The 24,844-nt window shown below is 33.8% G+C and overlaps 1 protein-coding gene across 9 annotated transcripts in view; it reads right to left on the bottom strand.

Moving 5' to 3' along the window:
* WAC (WW domain containing adaptor with coiled-coil) overlaps positions 1 to 24,844 on the bottom strand; it is a 77,522-nt gene that overhangs the window by 19,437 nt on the left and 33,241 nt on the right. For 6 of the 9 annotated variants that reach the window (XM_039839694.1, XM_039839697.1, XM_039839693.1 and 3 more), the window contains exons 4-7: positions 15,226 to 15,332; positions 9,443 to 9,558; positions 8,766 to 8,878; positions 4,295 to 4,603 (exon numbers count right to left, since the gene is read on the bottom strand). In XM_039839694.1, the coding sequence (XP_039695628.1) occupies positions 4,295 to 4,603; positions 8,766 to 8,878; positions 9,443 to 9,558; positions 15,226 to 15,332 (645 nt within the window). The remainder of the gene's footprint in view (positions 1 to 4,294; positions 4,604 to 8,765; positions 8,879 to 9,442; positions 9,559 to 15,225; positions 15,333 to 24,844) is intronic. The other 3 variants (XM_039839700.1, XM_039839699.1, XM_039839698.1) reach the window with 1 other exon arrangement.

The following is a 24,844-nucleotide window of genomic DNA, read 5'->3' as shown; positions in this document are numbered from 1 at the left end:
ACACATACTGAAAAGTTTAAGTTCATTTGAACTTTATACCCAGTCTGCAAATATCATCAAAACACAAAAGGAAAGTTTATTCCAGTGACTCACTCCTCACACTAATGAATGAATAATTCTCATTCCCATTAGATTAAGACTATGAAACCAGCAGGTAACTATGTGAATATTAGACATGCTAATCTTCTGAGGTAGCTAAGGTCACTGAATAGGTCTGCTTCTGTGGCCACTTTATTTTTCACAACTTATCTATGCTAATAAATCATAAGAAACTTGTTAATTAAGGTCATTAAACTCTTCTGACTGGCACTTATTTTGCCAAAGCAAAGAAAAAGCACCCATGTTTTGTCATTTCACAAATCTGGAAAAGAGGGTGGAGTCAGGGATAGTTTAGAGTGGCGAATGGGGTACCAAGTGATAAAAATCAATTTTAGATATTTTAGTACTTCTGTTATTTTGTTATATGGTTGTCCAAAAAATTAATCAAGCCAATAAATGTTCAAATGTTGCCCTAACATATATAAATCTAAAAAGAGTACCTGACCCCCCTGCTCCCTTGTTATGCCCTACCCAAAATCAGAATCGTTCTCTGCAAAACCAAAGGGTTTCACATCTTCTTCACACTTCTGTCCCTTAAGCAAAGATAGACTCTGACTTAGGGTCTTTTTCTCGAAAGACACACTGGCATTCAACAGATCTTAATCTATTGCTGGTATCTTTTAACTAGATGCACAACACTCTTCTTTTTCTCCAAATGCATATTTAAAATCACGACCAATGCAGGTGTTCCCCCAACCCTCAGCATCCTCATTACCATTTTTTGTTATTTATCCATCTACAAAAAATATTTATTGACTGCCTATTATTTGTCAAGCACTGCAGATCAATGATTAAGAAAGATCCTGCTCTTGTATTAATACAGCATCCTACTGTTGGCATACTTAGATATAGCTTAGCTATCCTATTAGCACTTAAGACCAAGAAGCCAATTTTATTTGAAACATTAACCTCGTTATATGAATCGTTACGAAAAAATCCAAACAAGGAAATCACTATGTTGATAAGAAGAGTCAACAGGCAGCTTATATTAACAGAAATGTCTCTACTAAGAGGAAAAAATTATATTTCAATTAATGAATACTTCACAAATTTAGACTAACTGGAAAGCAACCTGAAAAGATCTAAGTTGTTATATAATTTTAGAAAATAATACTGTCTTCAATTCACATGCAAAAAGTATCTGGAAAGATTGTACAATTTTTCCTATATAAATAGGGAATTTCGAGGTAGTTGAGTTTCTTCCTATTTCCTTTTACATTTAATAAATTATATGTGAAATTTTTATATAAAATTTGTGATTAGCAAACATTTTGAAAAATTTAAACTTGAATCACCTATGGTTTTCTAAGAAATTCTGAATTACTAGAGTCCGAATTAATATAGATTTGTTGGGTCTTTCATTACCTACGGTTTTATAGAAAGAACATGGATTTTGGAGAAGTGGCCTCCAATACCATGTGTTTAGACTGTGGCAAAGTTCAGGCTCTTCATATCTAAAAGACAATGCCTTCCCCCTCAAAATGTTTTAAGGAAAACATTAAAATGTATATAAAACACTTAGCACCAAACCTGGTACATGGTTAACTTTTAATTAAGTTTGTCAAGAATGGTACTAGAAATATGGAGGGAGAGGACAGAAGGTGAACAAAGTACAAAATGCAATTAAGACATATCTAATCCTAAAGAGGATACAGTCAAATTGAAGGAACTAAAATTATAATGTGATAAGTGCTATAATAAACAAAAGTAGACAGTGTCTGGGAAACAGATTGGGAGAGGTTACCTGATGCTGAAAACCAAAGGACATTAGAGCTGGCTCTTAATTAGAGAGTAATGAATTCAACAGGATGGGAATGGAGGAAAGAGTATGTCTTTTTTTTCAGTAAAGGCTCAAAAAATGAAAGAACATAACATGCCCTAAGAAATGTACAATTCTGCAACAAATGAATTACAGGAAATACAAGAGTGGAATACTGGAGCTCGAGCTAGAAGACAGACTGCAACCAGACTGTCAAGGACTTGCTTTAACCTTACTATGAAGTATGAACTTTATCCTTTGGATAATGGAATACCATTAGAAAATTTAAAGTAAGAAAGTGACACAATCCAATCTAAATTTTATAATGATGCCACCATAAGTGGACAGACTGGGTAAAAGGAAGCAGAGCAATAATCAAGAGGGTTAGTTCAGGAGAGATTAATTTCAATAATAGCAGTCACATAAGAAAGAAAAAGTATACATACAGTTAAGACATAAGAAGAAGAATATAAGATTTGTTGATGAGTGGATGGGGAAGGTAGGCAAGAATGTTGAAGAATAAGGAAGAGTTGAGAAGAGTGTTGTCACTTACTGAGAATTTAAGAATAAACAAGGAGAAAAGAGAGGAATTTGAGACACACTGTATTCTGAGGAGATGTAATATATACCAAGTGCTTACAGAAGGGAAGCAGATATATATGAGTTAGAAATAAAGATTTGGGAGTCAATTACATAGACAAGATAGTCACAATGACTGTCCAGCAAAAGAGGACATGTTAAAGCAAGAAAAAAAGAACAAAACACAGTAAAAGACTGAATGCTACTGATATTTAACAGAAATATAGGAAATAACAGAACTAGGAAATTTAAGAGCAGCGGTATCTCAGAAGACAGGAAAGGAATTTCAAAAAAAGGTAAGAGCTAAAAAGTATTAAATGAACAAGGGGTAAAATGAGATAAACTATTAAAAGGCCACAGGTTTTTTTTTTTTTTTAAAACAAGGGTTTTTAAAATATTGTTTTTCTGACCAAATAATAAAAATAAAATTATTTAAGAACTGAAAAACCATAACCTTCCTTAGGAAGCACTATCACATTAACAATTACTACATTAATTTGGTTTTCATTTCAAGAATTCTTTGTAAATTTAATTCTGCATTAAGGTAAATATGGCTTGTACACCTGCCCTTGGCCCTCAAATTGGGTTCTAGAAGGGGAAAAGATTAGGGATGGGGTCATGGGCATAGAGAGACCAGATCAGATGTGGCCTGAAGTCCATGTGTGGCTGGACCTCAGAGATCCCTGCTCCAGGGAATCTTGAGCGCCAATGAGACAGACAGACAAGACAGACAGAGACACACACATGCGCACTCTCATTCACATTCTCTATTTCTCTCTCACGCTAGTACATACAAATTTTGGTACAAATCATCTTTAGGAAATATGACCTTTGAAGATATTATGCACTATGATGAAAGTAGGGTTTAGCAATGTCTAACAACTGCTACAAGGGAAATTCAAATAACATGCATAGAAGAGAGTAAACTAGAAGTGAAAGAAATGCAATTATTTGAACGTTTTCTCAACAAATTAAATCTATGTGAAATAATGAATCAGATAATAGATTAAAAGCTTAAATATTCATTATGTTCATGCAGCATCTCCTAAAACCATAAGACATTTAAAAGTTTCTTGACGTTTCCTAATGCTAATCTGCTAATTAGCTTTCTAATGGGTCTAGCCATGATAATTTATTTACGTATTGCCTTTTCATTTCCTTAGTTTCTTAAAACATACTAAAAAGTATAAGTTTGGCATTGGGAGCGGTCTATGTAAATATATTTATCCCATCACTCTGCTTTTGTTTATGTTTCACCTCCCAAGTAGCAGTTGTCACAATTTTTCTCTAACATTTTTGAACACACTGTAGTTATTTATTAACACTGAGCTGGATAAACAGTTTGGGTTGCAAAGCTTAACTTCTACTCTTCAGAAATTAAGACCCCCTAATCTTGTGGCCCATGATTGTTTTCTAATTCACAAACTGAAACCAATAGTTGCATGTTATGCAGAAATGACAAGTTTTTAAAATGTCTCTATTCATATTGACTTTTAATTTATAGAAAATTGAGACAATTTCTAAACTACACCATCAAGACAATTATCATGAAAATTTATACAAATATGAAGGGACAGGTATTTGGCTTTGATAAGGTATTTAAACCATTACTGCTATAAATTAAGTGGACTTCATTGTGTCAAAGGCAAAAAACAGTTATGAGGCTTCATAATTAAAAATTAAAAGAAAAAGCTAAACATGGCTAACTCTAGACCTACATCTATGCAGTAACATTCTAAAAGACTTTTTTTAAAAAATGTATAATTAAGAGTCTTATTTAAGCTAGCGGAAATAATGTAATATCATCAGAAACTCAGACTATAGTTCAACGTGCAGCATCTAGTAATAATGGCATACCTTTTCTTTCTGTTTTCTGTGCAGGGACAGAAGATGTGGGTGTAGGCAGTTTTGATAAAGTAGATGCTCCATTAGCATCAAATGATTTCTTTGGCTGGTGATCAGACTGTAGCGTAAATGGACTAGAAGGAACAGTGCTTGGGGTAGCAGTTGGATGAACCACTGGTTTGATGGGGTGCTGTACTGGCGTAGAACTACTGTGAGTCTCTGCTCTTGGCAGTCTGTAGTCTCTGTCATTGTGTCTGCTTGTCTGAGACAAAATATTCTGTGGGAGCAAACTACTGGCATCACTGGAATGCTTGTCTTCCACTTTAGTTCACAGTTCGAAAAAAGAGATGTTGGAATGACGGAAGGGGGAAGAAAAAAGATTACGTTAGAATCCTGTCTTGAACATCAGCTAATTTAGCAACATACTTGTTTGTACTTATATCTATGTTTTTTTATAAAACTGCAAGCCCAGTTAGTGTCTGCAGTTTTACTACTGGCATATAAATATCTAAATACTGGAAGAAGAATTTTAGCTCCACTATAAATATTAATCTATACTCAGATTTCAAGTGGGCTACTACTTGGGGGCTTCTTTAGAACCACACCATTTGTTCAAACAAAACATTAAAAGGAATCAATATATGGAATTATAACATTTTACTCAAATAAAAAAATTAAATATTTTAAAAATTAAAAAAGTAAATGGACCATTCTTTTAAAATATAGATCACAGGTTCTAATAACTAACTGAATTATCCATAGTGGTTCAACTGCAAAGGAATATCAGCTTTATTAGCCTGATTTTTCTGAATACTAAAGCAGTTAATTAGTGGGCTCGAAAGTAGTTGTACTAGGGCTTAAATGACCTCATGTAGGGATGACTGAATTTATAATGAACTGTGCATTCAGTTAAGTAAATCAATATTTTTTAAATGCTAATACCAGAATTAGTTATAAAATCAAGTTATAGATAATGCTTATATGAAAACAAAAGTCCTACATCCGCAGCATAGTAAAATGAAAACTACTTGCTTATTATCAGTTATATTAAAAAACAGATCCTCTTCCAATTTAAAGCCTCAAAAATATTTTAAATTCAGAAATAAGTATTTTTGCTTTCACAAAAACTACAAAAGAAGGAAAAGTTCAACAATTATGGTAACAAAATCTGTTCTTTATTTAAAAATCTCTTGTCTAAATTACAAGTCTAATCAGTAACTAAAGAATTAAAACAATATGTGTTATATGTTTCCAAGTAGAGAAACATCTGCACATGCTATGTAACGATAATATTACCAAAGGATGCCCTTGCTGAATAGTATGTTGTTTTTTTTCCAATTCATGGTTCCTCTAAGTCTAGAGACCAAGACAGCACAAAGGAAGTATGCTGAAACTGTAAGTCAGTTTTCAAGCCACTGGTGCACAACTCCTACATGTTACACCAAAACAACAGGTACTGCCAAAAATCTTCCATTAGATCGAAACGGTCTTTTGACTTAATGACTTAATATATGAAATTGTGTTACAAATTATACATACAGCAACTTATCAGAAAAGGAACAGACTATACTATCACAGAACACATTTATTTAACTCATCAGTAAATTTTCAACTTCCACGCTCATAAAACTTAAAAAGTTTTATTCTAGAGTTTCTTTCTGAAAAAGACTACTACTACTACAATAGAAACTTTCAAGGACAGCCATACAGAAATAATTCAGCCACACCCAATTTCCACCAATCCTGTCACTTAAAATAACGGCAGCAGCATTGCAGGAAATAGGGAAGACATAGTTGCAACAGCTTTCTATTACAACTCTACAGAACACAGTTAAAGCAGTGACTACTTGCACATCCCCCACAGCACGTTAAGCAAATGTGTGGAGACATTTTTGGTTGTCACAACTGAGGAGAGGGGAGGTGTGCTACTGTCATCGAGTATGTCAAAGCCAGGTATGGTGCGCTACATCCTATGAGACACAGCAGAACACAAACAGAATTCCACGACAAAGAATTACCTGACCCAAAATGTCATTACTGTTGAAGAACCCCAAGATAAGTTTTCCCTAACCACAGAGCACTCACTCTATGGGGCACACATTAAAGATGATGAAAATAATCTAGTAGCGGTAACATCAAATTAAAAGTTTTATCCATCTAATTTTCAATGTCATGCTATGGATAACATTATTTGCTACACTGCAAAAAAAAAACAAAAACAAAAACAAAAACAAAAACCCCAAAAACCTCTCTAAAATCTATTTTTCTACCTTTATGTCTTTAGCACATAAAATCTTCCCAACCCTCTCTGTACCCTCCACACATGCATACACATACACACTTCTTTTATTGGTGGTTAGGAATTACAAAGCGTTAAGCCTTACCCTACATGAATACCAATGCACTGGACATGTGGGAAAAACTCTGCCAACATTTCTGGATAGACAAAATTAAACACTTAAATCGCTTAGTGACTTTATTCCTATACCATATAAAGTATAACTCAGTTGACCAAATTTTAAAAAGGCAGCAATATACCTAAGATCTTTTCTAAAACATTACTTAAAACTTAAGTGTGATACATGACTACATTTGAAAACAAACACAGACCCAATGACTCATCATTTGCACTTCTAGGAATTTAGCTAAGGAAGTAAATCAGATAAGTGAGCAAAGACAGGAATCAAAGCCTTGTTTACAATAGGAAAAAGTTATAAACGACCTAAACATCCATGGAAAGATGATTATGTATAAATGAGGGTACATCTAAAAATGGAATACCATGCAGTCAATATACCAAACATAGAACTGACATGGAAACATATCCCCGAAATATTATTAAACAGAAAAGGTTTAAAACAATAACACGTAATTCCTTTTTTGGTGAAAAAAATACATACATACGTACACATTTATATGCAGAAAGAAAAAAGTATATGTCCCCACATGTCTCTAGGTCATGAGCTTAAAATTTTTTCCCTTTACTCTTTAAATAATAAACATGCCTTACTTTTGAAATCAAAAAGAAGCACTCAGATAAACAATTTAAAAACACAACTCATTTCCTTTAAAATGGTTTATTAAAAAGATAAAAATAATATTTTCATGTCCATCAATTATTTATTTTGGAACTCGAATTACCCTCTTCACTTATTCTACCTCAATGGAGGAGTGACTTAAATGACAGGTTATTTTGGAAAGGATAAAGTAGACATACGAGGCTCTGATCCTTTTCCTCTCTGGAAACTATCAGACATTAAGTGGAAAGGTCTAGCCCAATAACTTAAAAAAAAAAAAGTTATTCTTTCTACATCCATTTGCCCCTTTTCCTCCATACCCAGCCACAACTCCCCCCAACAATTTATTCAGGATGCCTATGAGCTGGGTACTTTTTTTTTGACTTAGAGAGAAAAGCTTTTATCTCATTTTTAGTTGTTGGCCAAAAGTCAGTAACTTAAAATATTTAGTGAAACAGAACTAAAATTCAAGTCTTCTGACTCAAAATACAATATTCCTAATTTCCTAACTTCAGTAAATCATTTTGTTTTCTAAGAATTAAGCATCATTTCACTAATATAAAAAATTCAATGTTCCAAAGATCTTAAACATTCAGTCTTACAGAACTGTTACTATTTCATCTTAAATAATTTTTCCCACCAAAAAATCAATAGTTTACTGAGACCAGATAGACTCCCTACTTTTTTGAGTTACAGGAGGACGATTCAAACGCTTAAGTCTAAGAATTCCTAGAATACACCTTAAAATTTTCTTGAAATTTTAAATTTTAATAAAGGGCCTAAGAACTCTCTGTGGCATTTACATTTTATCTAGACAAGAGAAGCCACTGAAAATAGAATATATTTAGTAAAAGCTTCAAGTTCAAATTTAATTTGAATTAAAAACAAATGTATGTTGACAATATTGTCCCACTGGGACAAAATCCGGCCTCAAAGGACCATTAAGGTACACCCACAATATGGAGATGTTACACAGATCTACAATCATGTTGAAATCAGTTACCAAATATAAGGATAAACAAGTTTTTCACTGATAACACATAACAATAGGTACTTTGATGCCACTGTGTGTGGCTGATTCAATTATTAAATGAAATCGAGGGAGTTTTGGAAGAGATTTCAGCGTCCAGTTTAACAGTAAATAATTTGGGGAGTGGGGGTAGAAGTGAAGCTGTTTTAAAAAGAAGTCAATCCACAACATGAAATTTTATTTACCAACTCAACTGCATTACAGCCATTAATGATAGTGATGAATACATGTGTGTACTAATCCGCTGTGCACACTTTTCCTTTTAAGGAAACAAAATGGTAGAAGTTAGGGCAACGGATCCAACCTAAAGGAAATCTCCTATGTTTTATTTTAGTTTACACATATAAATGGTTATACATATAGATTTGTAACATCAATGAACTACAGGAATGAATCAAACATCATTACTGTTTCAAAGAAGAAAATTAATACTTACTTCCACTGGCAAATCCACTACTGGCTGTTGCTTGCATCACCTCTCTTCTGTAATCCCTATCTTTTGGGAAGCTATTAACCGCCATCTTGTTTGCTTCTTTTTGTCTCTGTTCTCTAAAAATAAAAAATAGATAAACCCATAAAAATTCTATCAGGTACAATGAGTCTACATAAAACACTTCTGGTCAAATGCTCAACAAAATGGCATATGAAAAATACAAGACCTGAACATGGCCATAATATCACTTAACTGGTGTGGCAGATGGGATATAGCAAACGATGTTTTCACTGATGGCAATATTATGCCAATTGTTTATATGCCATTAACCCTACAACCAAAACTCTGCAAGATTAATTCTATATAAATGAAGGAAACACAATATTGTCCTATAAGAAGTATAAAGATTTCCATTACAAATTTTAAGGTGCATAAATGCAGATTAATATAAAGTTTTAAATTAAATATACTGTAGGCCCTTGTGGACAGTTGCTTATCTGTCCTAGTATTTTTTTTTCTTTATGTTAAAGAGATATAACAGAAAACACAAAGGGCCAACCGTGCAATTAAAAAGAGGAATCACAGTAAGAAATCCAAACTTAGAATGTTTAATGTTCTAAGATATTAACTCGTAGAATCAAGAATGAGAAATACTGTTGAATTAGATTAAGAGCAAATACCTTTCAAGCCACTCTTTTGGTTTCTCCCATTGTGAAACTTCTGTTCGACAATTGTAGTAATATTTTTTCCCAGAAGAGCTAATATGTTCAGACCAGTCATCTGCAGAATCATAAGGCTTAAAAATATTTTTAAAAATTAGAAAATGTTAATACTATTTATTCACTTGATATGAAGTATCAAGAGTGTCAATGGTTTTCAAAGCAAACATATGGGAAAAGACTTAGAAAATAAAGGTGCCCTGATCTAGGATATAATAATCTTCTTTTACATCTTAGAAGACCTCAGACTATGAAAATCTTCAAAGTTAACTATGGAAAACCCTATAAAATATCAAATAGATTAATAGATATTAATTAAGCAAGAAAAAAAATGTGAAATTAACATCTTTACTTTAGAAAAGCATTACAAAGTTCCCCATTATTATAAGTTTAAATGCTGAAATCCAGTCACATTGGGCAGGTAGACGAGGGTTAAGGAACTTTCTCAACTGACTGATTTGAGGGCATGAGAACACATTAGTTCTAAACTCTTAAGGCACAAAAGTAATCACAGTGTAAGAACAATCTGCCTGTAATTACTGTTATTTAGTGCAAATAAGCACAAAAAATTTTAAATGTAAACACAAAGCTATTTAAGGGCTATGAATGTTTCACTTTCAAAATCTATGAGATGGGTTAAGTATTAACGAAACCTTGTCTCATCTAATGTATAGGATTAGCATCACTAATTTTTCTGTAACTAAAACTGGTTTTTTTCAAAGTTCTCAGATACAGTCTCTTGCTGGTATTTTATAGGCACTGTAAAATTACAATGAAATTAGAAAACTCTGAAAGGCCTGGTTTTCTTGAAACTGATCTCAAAAAACATAAAGTTTAAGTGTCCTGCACTGGCCTCAGAAAATCCGGTAGAATCCAAAGTACACTTCAGGTGAATATCGTAACTATTTTTTAAAGGAGCTTTGAAATTAAAATGAAATGTTATGCTTTTGGTAGCCTATCTTTCTTCTGGGTTCAACAGTATAGAATGACACAATTTTAAAGCTTGAGGAAAGGAACTTTTGTGCCCTGCCTATTCAGCTTTAATTTTACCAAGTAGGAAACAAGCTGAAATAACTTATGAGTAGGTCACGGGTCAAAAAACTAGTGGTAGAAGAAAGGATCAAAATTCAGGTTCCTAGATTCTATTATTTCCACTAAATCAACATCAATTCTCAAAATACCGTAATGATTTTGAGGGGAGTTGAAGAAATACTGCAGATACTGCCATATGTTTATACTCTCAAGTTTATGTCTCAAAAAAATAAAGCTACTGGCAATCAGCCCTATGCCTCCAAACCTCTAATATCAGGGAAGAGTTAAAGTTCAATTCCCCTAGCTTCCAGAATTAAGCCACATCAAACTGCAGAAACCCAATCACAGAAGGCTAAATTTGAAAAAGTTCTTCACCATCCACTGCTCCCTAGTCCTAAATTATTATGCAAACTAAGCCCTTCTATGGATGTATCTATCTGGAAGATTTTGGTTTGCTTGGCAAGTAATTATATGGGATTACTGGTTTGGTCTGAAGAAGCAGAATAAGATTTGAGGCAGGTGGACAGAGCACACACCAGAGAAGATGAACATGGTCTAGACTAGTGCTCTTCAAAGTGATGGTTTTACCAACTGTTTCCTGTCCTGGAGAAGATAAAGGAGCTTGCATTAGAATATGTATCAACACACTGCTTCCCTCATCAAAAGTCTTGCTTTAAGGAGAAATCAACTAAACACTGTATTTAATGACAGTTAATTTACATTCTGGCACTACTTCTGGACAGGTAAAGTTCAAACACCAGAACTTTGAAGAGCATGGGTCTATGACACTGCAGATTTTTAGGTTATTACAAGTATGTCTTCCAGGGTCCCGGCATTACAATCACATACCAGTACTTTAGCTTTCTCCACCCCACTTTCATCCTCAAGAAAAGGTAAAGGGGGATGGGGAACTTTAAGTAATAGGGTAATTTTTAAAATATTACTATACGACAGCAAGTGTTAAATTTTTTTGTTCCATTGTTATTTTTTTAGCTTTACTGAGGTATAATTGACAAAACTGTAAGATTTAAAGTGTACACAGTGATAATATGATATATACTGTGAAAGGATTCCGCCTATCTAGTTAATTAACACATCTATCATCTCACATACCTTTTTTTTTTTTTTTTTGGTGAAAACATGTAAGTTCTACTCTGCCAGCAAATTTCAATTATACAATACAGTGTTATTAATATTGTCACCACGTTAGACATTAGATCCTCAGGTGTTAAATTTCTTAATTTAAAAAAAGAAGATCTAAAATTACGAACTAAACAAAAGGCCTGCAAACATTGTAAGTTTTCAAAGTTATGTTTGATGTAGCTGCCAACATATGCCCTAAGGCAGCAGTTTTGCAAGTGTCGGCCAGAAACCCATGAGGGACTCCAAGTTCATTTCACAAGTTCAAAACTATTTTCATAATAAAACTAAGACAATTTTGTACTTTTTCTCCTCATTCTACCACACAAACAGTGTTTTCCCAGAGAATGCACAGATTTGATATCACAAAGAACTGAATGTAGAGCACATGTGAAATTCTAGATATCTTCCTGTTCTAAGTCAGGCATTAAAGGCATGTTCAATGTCTATTTTTTTTGTTTGTTTTAGAAACAGTTAATGGGTTTACAAATTGATTTTTAAATAAATTATTTTCATATTTATCATTTTAATTTTTAATATGGTAAATATTGATAAGAGTCCACAAAAACAAAAGCTCTCAATGTTCATGAATGTAAGTAAGTCCTGAGACTCAAAGTATGAAAATGGCTGCTCTAAAAGACTAGCACTAAACAGATACTAAGTCACCAATTCAAAATATCTTTCACAATTTTTCTATAAATGCTGCCCTTTTCCTTAAAAGAAAAAAACAAAAAAAAAAAACATTAAAAAAGCTTCCCTTTCCACCCTCTCTCCAAAATGGAGTCTTACTACTTCTTCTCCAAGTTAACCTATGGAACAGGAATAGTTAATCCTGGAATTAATTCATGAATCGTTAATAAAGAATAGTACATTAACATCAAAGATGGCATTCACTGTAACAAAGAATTTCATGGAATCCTAAGAGTTATGATAAATTTCTTTTTTTAAAAAATTAAGTAGAAATTCTTCAGGCAAAACTGGTTACAGAGAATAGACCCTGAGAGCCTCAAACTTAAAAGCTCCAAAATATGCAGAAGATATTTAATAATAATAAATGTTGGAATATAAATGGAAAATCACCTAGGATTGAATTAAAAGTGCTTCCTAGCAAATCAAAATTGGTGAAGGATATTTTGAAGTTAAGAGTCCAATTACAATGTTTTTAAATGAAAATTTAAATTTTTCTAAATGAAGAAATTCAGAGGCCTCTTTAAAAAAACACAAACACAAATATGCATAACTTAACTAAAACAGTCTATATGATACCTGTAAGTCCTATCAGTCAACAAATTTTCCCTAAATATTTACCATGGGCTAAGTAGGCTCTGTGATAAAAACCCCACAATAAATGTTCATCACTGGACTCAGCAGGCTACATGTTAATATCTTAATCTAATACTGAAATAATAAAGTAATTCCAACTCGACTTTTAGTGCTTAATATAAATTACCATACAACCAAATTTCTATGAAGTACTCCAAATCAGCGGTCCCCAACCTTTTTGGCACCAGGGACTGGTGCTCCTATGAGACTCTAATGCCTGATGATCTGAGGTAGAGCTGAGGCACTGGGGAACAGCTGCAAATACAGATGAAGCTTCACTCGCCTGCCCGCTGCTCACTTCTTACTGTGTGGCCCAGTTCCTAACAGGCCACAGATTAGTACCCACCTGCAGCCTGGGGGCTGGGGGCTGGGGATCCCTGCTCTGCATAATACTGTTACTGATTTTCAAAGACAGATTTAAAACTTGAAAACCTCAAAGAGAAAAAGAAACATTTTGTTGAAAGCTATTCCTTATTTTAACCTGGGTTAAAATGTGTTAACCTGGGTTACCCAATAATCATCTGTTCATTTATTCTTTCATTATGAAATTAGATGAAAGGTACTTTGTTTTATTTACTACTCAAAAATTGTCATTAGAAGTGGTTTTAAGAAAAAGTCGGTTTACTAGTAATCTTCAGAAATGTTCAAAACCCCAATTCTCAGATTAGATTAAATTTAATTTTGTAGCTGATAAATGTGTCATACCCACTTTCATCACATCACTTATCACCAGCTCTGCAAGGCTTCTCCTCCAAACTATCCTAATCTGGATAACCCCAACCTTTTCCCATTGTTCTTTAGCCCTAAGGGGTAATCCCTATGTATGTGTTCCCTCAGTGTCCCTTTTTTTCTTTCTAGTCCTCAATACCTGCAACATCTGCTTAACTAATCCTGTATATGAAATTCTGTTACTGAACTGTATGTGCTAAATAAAAATAGCTAGTATGATTTGTTTCACCAACTGGAACCTGATTAACACAATATTTAAAATTATTCTGAATTTATTTTTATGAAAATATTATCATTGATGTCTCAATTTTCTATGGAGATGTGCTAACCACAATGCTTCGACAAGGGACAAGAAATAATAAATAATAAACCTTGAGGGTCTTTCAATGCCGATTAAGTATGATGATCACCCAAATATCCAAGACAGAAATCTGTTGGATTCGACCTACACTTCTACAGTCTCCTAGTTGTTCTTTTCTTCCTGTAATTATTTTTCACAGCTATCATATAATTTTTTAAATTGCAAACATGATGTTACTTCACTGATTATACCCTTCAACAGCTCTCCGCTGCCTTTATATAAAATCCACATTCCTTGGCAAGACAGATAACTCTTTGTGATCAGACTCCCTCTTATTTCTGTACCTTGAGCTTCTCCTGTTCTTCCACATTATCAAAATCCTGTAACTCTCCATACTGTGGTATTTCACACTTCTATGTCTTTGTTGGTGCTGTCACCCTGCATGCTATACAAATTCCAGACTTCTTCAACTGGCTAAGTTATATTCAATCTGTTGGGTAGACTTTAATACCTTCCTCATCCAAGCTATAAGTCTGTCCTCATACTGAGTGCTCCCAAAGCAACTGTTTTAATTGTTTACTTTTCTGCCTCCACCAAAGGCCCAAAAATTCCTTTAGGATGGGTCACATTTTCTTAGTTCTATATATCTACAAGCATATATAACTATATATGTGCTTGACAAATTGAAACCTTATTAAATTTTTGCTGAATAAATGTTATTAGAACTTTCATGTGAACCTTGAATTTAAAAAATTCAAACTGAGTAATAACAGTCACTTCATTTTCGAAATATCTAAAAATCCTCATTGGGTTTCCTACCCTTGAGAACAGGGCTTAGTGTCAGAGTGTATAAATACATAGTACTCAATAAATGTATACTATATGAAGTTTATATATTACAGAAAAAGCAGCTCAAGGTAAACCACTTTAAATTTAGAAGTTTCACGATCTGAGGTTCTTTAGAGCTCAGATAGCTCAATGGTAAAATTATGTTCTGTAAAGGAATGCTAATGAAATAATACCAAGAGGATGTCGTCTGACTATCCTCAGTTCTAATAAGGTAAGCTCAGTAGTTCAAATACATAAAGAAAAGGTCAATTTAGATTTTTAAAAAATTTGAAGACATTAGATTTAGCAAGACTTGGTATGAGGGTTTTTTTTTTTTTTGGGCACTAGATTTTCCCCTACTCCCCAAAATTAGGTAAGTTTATATACTTACTGCATCTGAAGTTTTGCTTGGGTTATTGCTTGGATTAGAAGAATGTGAATTTGAACTATGAAGAGCACTGTGGTTGTGTGAATTTTCTTGTGGAGAGTAACTGGTCCCTTAAAAAATGAAAAGCCAAGTGAATTTTAAGTTATATTTCATGTTTAAATTGGTATTTATCCTACATATCACTGTATATGCCTAAATCATTTTACATAAGCATCAGAAATACATATTCATACTTATTAATATATAAACTATTTATTAGCCAACTAAAGATGTGGCTTAATAAGCATATACACTACATGGTTAATATCCTATGGAACAATGTTATTTATAATTAGATGAGCAAAATCTCATATAATTTCTACCAATTTGTAAGGTTTTTTTAAATAAAAGTTTTATTAGGAAAAGACAAAAACACAACATACATAGAGAAAAGCAGCACAAAAATTCAACTAATACAGAACTAAGTTACAATTATCCAATATATTTTTGCAATTATTTTTCAGTTTCTTAGTTTCACCAAATTTTCAACTAAAACAGGTTTAAATTTTCCAAAAATTAAGTCTCAGGGAAGGAAGGTACTTGCTTTCAAGATGATGAAAATGTCATCAAGTTTTCTAATAACAGGACCAATTCTACCTAAAAAAATTCTTCAATGTAACTCATGAGTTTTCTGAATAATCTACACATCGCAGAAATCGGAGATAGTTTTTATTGTCTTAATTCAAGGTATAAAAATCCAAACTTGCAAAAACAATGATTAATGACACAAAAAGGTTTGCCAAAAATATCTAGTTAGTATTTCAATTCATTCCACATTATTTTTCAGCATCAAGGTGACATAATTCAACTTTTTTGTTTGTTTTTTAACTGAGCAGGCAATGGTATAGAGGCTCCTATAATGGACAAAAACTGTAAGTGGGAAGCACAATTTAAATGGTCCAGTGGTCCAGGAATTAGATGGCAGTCAGAACCAGAGTTGTTATGAGTAGAAATGAATAAGAACTCATTTAACTATTTCAATCAACAGGAAAAACTAAATGCATAATAAAGGTGGACTGGAACAGACAGAAGATGAGTATAAGGTTTTAGGTATCCAAGTGGAAATGGTCAGCAGATCCATGTAGAACTAGGAATTCAGAAGTGGATCTGGAATTCACTTCCATTATAGATGAAAAGTAGGGGACTCCAACTTTGATTGCATACAATAAGGAAGCACTACAAGCTAATGAAATAAGAGTATGGCAAGAGAAAAAGTAATGGCCAAGATTTAACCTCGGGTACATGAGCCAGCCAGAAGCAGATTCAAAGACCTCGTAAAGCTAGTGATATGACAAAAATACAAAAGAGAGTTACTTAAGTACTGAGCAAAATGTAGGTGGCACAATAGAGAACATTTCCCAACAGGCTGCAGCTTGGGAGGCCTGATATTTCTTCATCTACCTGTTTTTAATTTTATCTTGTTACACAGCATGTATTTATGTAAAACAAACTATTTTAAGAGTAGGTAATAAATTCAATAAACAATGTAAGAATGAACACAATCAAGAAATCAGTCAAGAATAAGCTCAGGGGGCCGAAAAGGCTTAAGACTGCTATCCTTAGAAAGGCCTGCTTGCACAGCTGGCCTTTGGCTGGCATGCAGGAACCTATTTCAGGAGAGTTCCCACAACAATAACTGGTAACAGCTGCTCACTGTGCCTAAGCTGCTTGTGCATACAATATGATTTAAGCTGAACACCTGCTTTTCTACTGAGAATCCAGACTTTTGGTGCATGCTAGGCAGAGTGCCTACATAATAAGCCAAATCCGATAAAAACCTTGGATACTAAATTTCTAATAAGCTTCCCTGGTATACAACATTTTGCAAGTGTTCTCACAATTCATGACTGGAGGAATATAAAATTCTGTATGATTCTACTAGGAGAAGATTCTTGGAAGCCTGCATTTGGTTTCCTCCAGACTCTGCCCCACATGTCTGTCTTTGATTATGCTTTGCATCCTTTCATGGTAATAAGTCATACCCGTGATATGACTATATATTTATTGGGTCCTCTGAGTCCTCTTAGAGAATCACCAAACCTGGGGGGGTGGTCAGAGGGCCTTGATATACAGTTACAAAGAAAAATTAATACTCCAAGTTTTAAAGGAAACCTTAGACCTATGCTAAAATTTGCACTTTTCAGATGTTAACACGAATTTTTTTTTAAATCAAGTTTACAGCTGAATACAAATAAGAGATAGATCTAATAACATGGACTACTAGATTATCATATTTATATACTACAAGTCGAGTTGAGATTTCCACAAAATTTACCATAAATATGTCAGCAATAACAGAGAAAAAGCCAATCTTACTGACTGAAATGAACACCAGACTAATCCATTAAGAAGTCTAGGTTAAATGCCCTGATATTTATTTACATCCATTCTTGAGCTAAATGGTCTATGAAATAGCTTTAAATGGTCTATGAAACAAAAGTGCCACATTAAAGATCTGTTAAAAAGAATGATAGGTAGAGTACTTGATAAAAATAAGGTATGTTAGAAATGAGATCTATTGATCTCATGAGGTAAAGATCTAGGAATTCACTCCATTTTAGGGTTATTCTTAGTATTAATGAAAATTCAAAAATCGACAAGCACTCAATTAACTAAGTTTTTACCTCTGAAGAAATGAGTCTTTCGCCAGCCTGACAGACATTTATTAGATAGCTTTTAGGTCTAGTATGTGTTTTCGGAGGGCATAACATGATAAAAAACCATAATCACCAAGGTACACTAGCTTAAGACTCTGGAATCAAGAGAAATCTGAATCAGCTGTTTAGAGGGAAGTCATTTTCAGAGACAGGAGCTTTCTGAATAAGGACTAGACTCCACATTCTAGGAAATAAGATTTATCCAGACCACTTAGCAAAACAACTTAAAAAAGTGAGGAGCAAGATTAAGATACAGATATTTTAGTAAAAGAGTAAAAATAAAGTGACATTCTTAAACAGAATCCAAAACTAAGTATAAGAAGTTTTATAGAAAACAGAATAACACAGGCTAATCTTTTATTCCAGCCAGAAGAATGTGCTTAAGAACTAAAGGCAGATTAGCTCCTGAAAAACATGAGTACAATAAGCTAAATAAAGCTAACTCTCTATAATAAAAGTGTCAATTTATATTATTTACCAGAGCATGGGGGGAAGGGCAGCATTTCATTTGAGCCTTTTAATTTCTCCTTATAGTTCTTTCCAAACTGAAGTAACAGACAAGCAGAAAAGCAAAGTGATTATGCACAACCTCCTCAGGGTCAGAGTAATGAGGATGGCAGTTAAGATTTTCCAAGGCCATATCTATCTATAGAAAGTGCAATTTCTTTGAAATCTGCTTTTCCTTAAAAACACATGATTTTTTGTATCCTACCCCACGATGAATTTGTGTTTCAGGATAAGAATACGGGGTGGGGGTGGTTGGTGGTGTGTGTGTGTGTATTTTAGCAGTATAACTTAGTGTAAGGCAGAGAGAAAAAATAAGTGATTTGTGGATGGTAGCATATCCAAAGAGTAGAGCCATGGATAAAACTTGAACTCAGAATTTTAATACCAAATGCGATGATTATTCAAGTGTGCAAAGGAAGATAATAGATATGCCAGTGAGAATCTCACGGATGCTGTTTAGCACAACAAAGTAATGGAAGCAAAAGCTATTTATGTGGTTCGGTACCCTTTATGCTCTCTATCCATTACCAGGAAAAAGGCTCACTACTTTAAAGATGAAAATATCTCAAAAAAAAAAAAATAGTAATTGCAGATAAGTGAGATAAAACTGGTTTTAAATGATACACATTTAAACCAATCTCATGAAATTAAAGTTAGCATTGATGAAGCTAGTCTTAAAAGCTTTCAAGAAAGGGACACTATGACCTTTTCTGTGACAATATCTTCAATACTTAAAGGCAGACTAATCCTACTTGGCATCCTCTAACACCTCAGAAGTTGGATAGTAAGGCTATAACTAACAGTCTAAGACAGAGTCCTAAGAGAGTACTCTGGGAAACCAGCCAGAAAAATGTAGCAAAACAAACCTGACTCAGCAAGAAAGGGGCATTAAACAATTAGAAGAGGAAAACTGGATATAAGTAGGAATTCTACATGATCAAACAAGGCTGGGAAATATACCCAGATTTTCAAAAGGTGAAGCAACAGTTTTGACTCTAATAGGGGCAAAACATTAAGGCATCTGTGTCCTTATTCAGAACATGCTAACCAAGGAACAGGTAAGATATACCTAATAATACTAAATGAAAGATTTCAAGAACCTCCACCTCCCCAAACTGCTTTTCAAACTAATAAAAGCAGATAACAGGTATGACTGAATAGGTTCAGTATATCTCAAACTTCAGTATATTAAACAATATAGATTTCAAAGTTAAATCTCAGAGATTCTGATTCACATTATATGGGATAGGACCCCCAAGAACTGAATTTTTAATAAGCACTCTCAAGATGGTTTGGTGTGATCAGTATCTGAGCCACACTTTTAGTCTAAATATTATATTATGTTCCACTGTCTTTGGTCTTCCTTTCATCACTCCCAAACCAGAGACCACAAACAATTAAAAATAAGAGGATTTTGCAAAGAAAGCCATATTTCTGTAATGGGTATTTTTGCCATAACATGATAATGTTTAGGAAAACAATGTTTTCTCAAAAAACCTTGAATTCTACAATATTGCACACTAAGAAGAGTCTTATGGGAAAAACAGAGTAGAAACAAATTACTCAAAAGCATGCATCTTTATTATAACCAGAACATGTAACAAAAATTTGAACAGCAGAAGCAAGTAGCTCAACATGGCTGTAGATTGCTTCAAGGGATATGAAAAATGCAAAAAAAACATTAAGACAGAAATTCAGCTTGCTGGGGCTAAGAACATGAAGTGAAGTTCTGTGCATTTACACTACAGTTAAAATGGACAGAGGAGAAAAGTACAGCTTGCCAGAGACAGGGAGCCATGCAAGGCTACAGATGACCAGGCTTAAATTTTCTTTAGGCATCTTGCCTGCGCAGCAGCTGGTTGAGAGCTTTTCCCTTTCTATTTGAAGGTTTAACCCTATTCCTCCTATTCAGATTCTCCTCGCCTAGAAAAAAAAATTTCACATATGAACCAATACAACTTCAGTTTATATTTATGTCATTCTCCAATTTACTAATTGTTTATAAGCTACTGGTAGTGAAAAGCATAAGCTGTGGTAACCAGACTATGTCTCTAGGGGAGGGAGAGAAATGGGTAAGATGATTCCCCAACAATAGGCTTGCATTTGACAGTGCCCTTTAGTTGAGTTACTCCCTCTAAATATGTGCTATCCAAATGATATCCACTAGGCACATATAGCTATTGAGCACTGGAAATGTGGTTACTCTAAATGGAAACTTGCTGTATGTGCAAAATACACACTCAATTCAAAGACTTAGTACAAAAAAAAAATGTAAAGCAGCGCATTAGTATTTTTATATTGATTACATGTTAAACTAATTTTGATATATTGGGTTAAAAAGTATATATTATTAAAAATAATTCCAGGTCTTGGCTTCTAGAAAAATTAAAATTGCATACACGGCTCACTGGACAGTACTGCTCTAGATGAGGGTACCCACTGACATTTAGAGAAACAGGGCCAGGAATGCTTACTGTGCATAGAACATTTCTCAAAGAACTGTCCCATGTCTAAAAAAAATCAACTTATAATTAGCTAGAACCTAATTCTCCTTAATAAATTATGGTGAACTAGGAATGTAATTACTCTGCAAATTGTACTGTAGAATACTTAGTTTTAAACTTTTATCGAGATGCTCACCACTTGGAAACAATCTCATTATCAACAATGCCATATACTACACATCTGCACTTGTATCTATTACAAACGATATCAAGAAAATTCCTTTGTTAACAGCTAGAACCAAAAATTATCAAAGGTAAATGAAAGATGCAGTTCTCTTTCGATTTCATTAAAGCTTGTTTTAAAAACAGTACTGTTGTCCAATATGTTTAGCCCAAATGAATATGCTACATATTTTTAGCACAGTGATACAAACTTCTTTGTGAAAATTACATCATTTCCTTTGGAGCTACCTTTCTTACTCTTAAACATATAGGTAGCACACATTATTTATCTACATGATAGAAATGGTGATTTTACAAAATACTTAAGTTGCACATGCAAAAGAATGAAGTTGAGTTGGACCCCTTCCTCACACCATATACAAAAAATAATTCGAAATGAATCATAGACCTAAATTAAATGTAAGAGCTAAAACTGTAAAACTCTTATAAGAAAATACAGGCATAAATCATCACCAAAAGTACAAGTGAAAAAACTGATAAATTATTTTGTGAAAATTAAAAACTTTTATGCTTCAAAGAACACCATCAAGAAAGAAGACAATCCAGAGAATGGGAGAACACATTTGTAAATCATATACAAAGAACTTTATCTAGTCCTACTAGTAGAAACTCTTAAAACACAGCAAGATACTCAAATTTTAAAGAGCTAAAATCTCAACAAACATTTCTCCAAAGAAGACATAACAAACAGCCAAAAAGCACAAGACTCTCAATATCAGCCATTAGGAAAATGCAAATCAAACTTGCAATTAGATACCACTCCACACCTATTAGGAAAGCTAGTCAAAAAGACAGTCTATAAAAAACTGCTAATGAGGGTACAGAGAAACTGGAACTCTCAGACACACTGCTGCTGTCAATGTAAAATGCTTAGCTGCTTTGAAAAAGTTTGGCAGTCCCTGAAAAGGTTAAGCATAAATTTATCATATGACCCAGCAATTCTACTACTAGATATATGTCCAAGGGAAATGAAAAACATGTCCACAGATGTTATAGCACATTATCCTTAATAGCCAAAAGATGGAAATAAACCAAATGTCCAACTGATTAACGGAAAAATAAAATATGGTATATCTATATAGTGGAATATTATTCAGCAACAAAAAGGAATAAGTATTGCTACATGCTGTAACACAGATGAACCTTAAAAATATTATAAGTGAAATAAGCCAGTCACAAAAGACTACATATTGTAGGAGTCCACTTACAGGAAGCATCCATAACAGGAGTATCTATACAGAGACAGAAAGATTAATGGCTGCCTAGGGCTAGGGGCAAGATTGGGTGTGCGTGTGTGTGGTGAGGGGGGAGGAGTAATAGCTATAGGGTTTCTTTTGGGGTGATGAAAATGTTCTAAAATTGATTGTGGTGATGGTTGCACAACTGTAAATATATTAAAACTACTAAACTATATACTTTAATTGGGTGAACTGTATGGTAGATGAATTATACATTGAAACTGTTACCAAAAAAAGTCCATCATACCTTCACTAGTCAAGCTTAAACCGAAGTCCCTAAATCATCATTTCTCAAACTGTAATCCTACGGAGTACTTTGAATAAAAAATGTTATATGGTCATGTAAATCTGGAAAAAGCTGTATATAATAATCTCATAAAAAACAAACATACTTTAAGGCTCAGAAAATTACTAAAGCAAAGAAATTTTAACCCAGGGGGGAGGGGAAAAAAAAAGAAGTACTGATACATGAAAACACGGATAAACTTGAACACAGCACGCTAAGTTAAAAAAGGCAGTCGCAAAAGACTACACATTATATAGTCTATTTATATGAAATGCCTACAATAGCAAAATCTATCAAGACAGAAAATAGATCAGATGTTGCGAGTGGGCAGAGAGAAGAAAGTGGGAAGTAACTGCTAATAGGTATGAGGTTTTTCAATGGGGTGAGGGGAATAATTTTGTGGTATGTGAGTTATATTTCAATTTTTGAAAATAGCCAATTAAAATACTTTTTAAAGGGTGGGATGTTTGAGTCTAACCAAATTGAGAATCATTTAGTAAAAGGAACATTCAATTGGACAATTGAAGCTTCAGAACATAATTTGTCTCTACCTTACTAAATAAAAACGAGATCATCTAACTTCTGCAGCTACCTTTATTTGTCAAATAAGGTACTGGCTGACAGTGTAGGACTGCAAAGATTGCAAGGAAGTCTGAAATGTTATACTTATGTTACTAAGTTCTTTTGATCTTTGTCACCTGACTTTTCACTTCTATTAGCTGTAGGTGAAGGCTTTATTAACAAAAACCTCTCAAAGCCTTCTAATTGCCTATACCTGCAAGATTCAGTGTCATACATCTACTTGCCTAGAAAAATTATCAACACATGATTCTTGATTCTTCAGTGATCTCAGGCACTTGACTGAACACCACACAGAGCGAATTAGTCAGCTAGCATTACAGGGCTATGTAGAATGAATTCTGGAGTAAGGATCTCCTTATTCTTACTGACTCCTGTAGAAATTCACTGGGTTCACCCGAATATTCTAACTGCTCTCCCACTCTCATTCTCATCTCCATTTCAAAACACTCTACAGAATAGTCAAAGTAACCTTTTAAACATATACCTCAAATCATGACATGTGTTCTGAATTTTAACTGGTAGAGAAGGAAGCCATTTGAACTCCTCTGACTCTATTTACCTTTCAGCCTCATCCTACAGCACTCATCACCTTGCCAGTACACTTCAGCTATACTGGTCTTTCAGCTGAATATATGCCCAGTTCTTTCTTAGCCTAGATCCTTCCATCTCACTTGCATCTCCCACTTTTGCCTGCCTATATCTTGGCCATCCTTCCAGCTTAAATGCTACTCCTTAGAAAAGCCCTCCCTGAGCCCCTAATCTAAAACAAGCCCCCTATCATGGCACACATCTCTCCTTACTAGCTATGTTAAGCAGTGTAATTAGAAGACAGCTCACATTGCTCCCCATGTTTTGTTTTTAACTTAGTTAATTGGCTTGTCCAAGGAAAGAAAGCATTCCTTTAAAAGAATACATGTTAGTATGAAAAATAAATAGTTTTTTGAAAAAGTTATCAAATTATCTAAGATTCTGAAAGGGTGAGCAGCAGACAATATAGTTGAAAAACCAAGTAGTATTCTTTCACAAGCTGATGCTTTCAGAGATACAGTACAGCAAACAGAAAGAGGCAGGTCCTGGCATGTCTGTGGGTCTCCAAGTAATTCTACCTTCTGACTAATCAACTGAACAAGAAGTAGATGATTTCAACTTTGGAAGCCTCACCGTAATCCTCAATCTAAGAAAGGATGAAAAATGAATGCAAAGGAATCTTCATGTATGTTTTACACCTTCATGTTTCACATATTTGAACACTCAGTTACATTAAGATAGTAAGAGAAACTTCAAAGATCATCTGAGATTTAACCGGGTACAATGAAATGAATAAACTTCAGTTGAGAGAAACAATATGCGTAACGACAAGGTTCTAGAGGCAATGAGTCAAACTAGTTTGAAAGGTATACGAGATTCCTGAGAGAGAGAAGGGGTGTAAAGCTAAGCGAAAGACTACTCAAAGGCCTTGGAAGCCAAACTAAGTTTTCCTTCTGTACAAGAAACTATCAAAATAAATCATTAAGAACCTAATTTTAGCTTTTGAGGTGTTTTTGTTTTTGATGCTTTTGAATAGTACTGGGTGCATCATGAAAAAGCAGATTACAAGTATGTATCTTTTAAGATAACACAAGACTA

This window comes from Pteropus medius, unplaced genomic scaffold (genome assembly GCF_902729225.1).
Source record: "Pteropus medius unplaced genomic scaffold, Ma_sr-lr_union100, whole genome shotgun sequence".
Taxonomy (NCBI): Eukaryota; Metazoa; Chordata; class Mammalia; order Chiroptera; family Pteropodidae; genus Pteropus; species Pteropus medius.
Note: the sequence above shows the minus strand (reverse complement) of the source record. Positions and strands in the feature narration are given on the sequence as shown.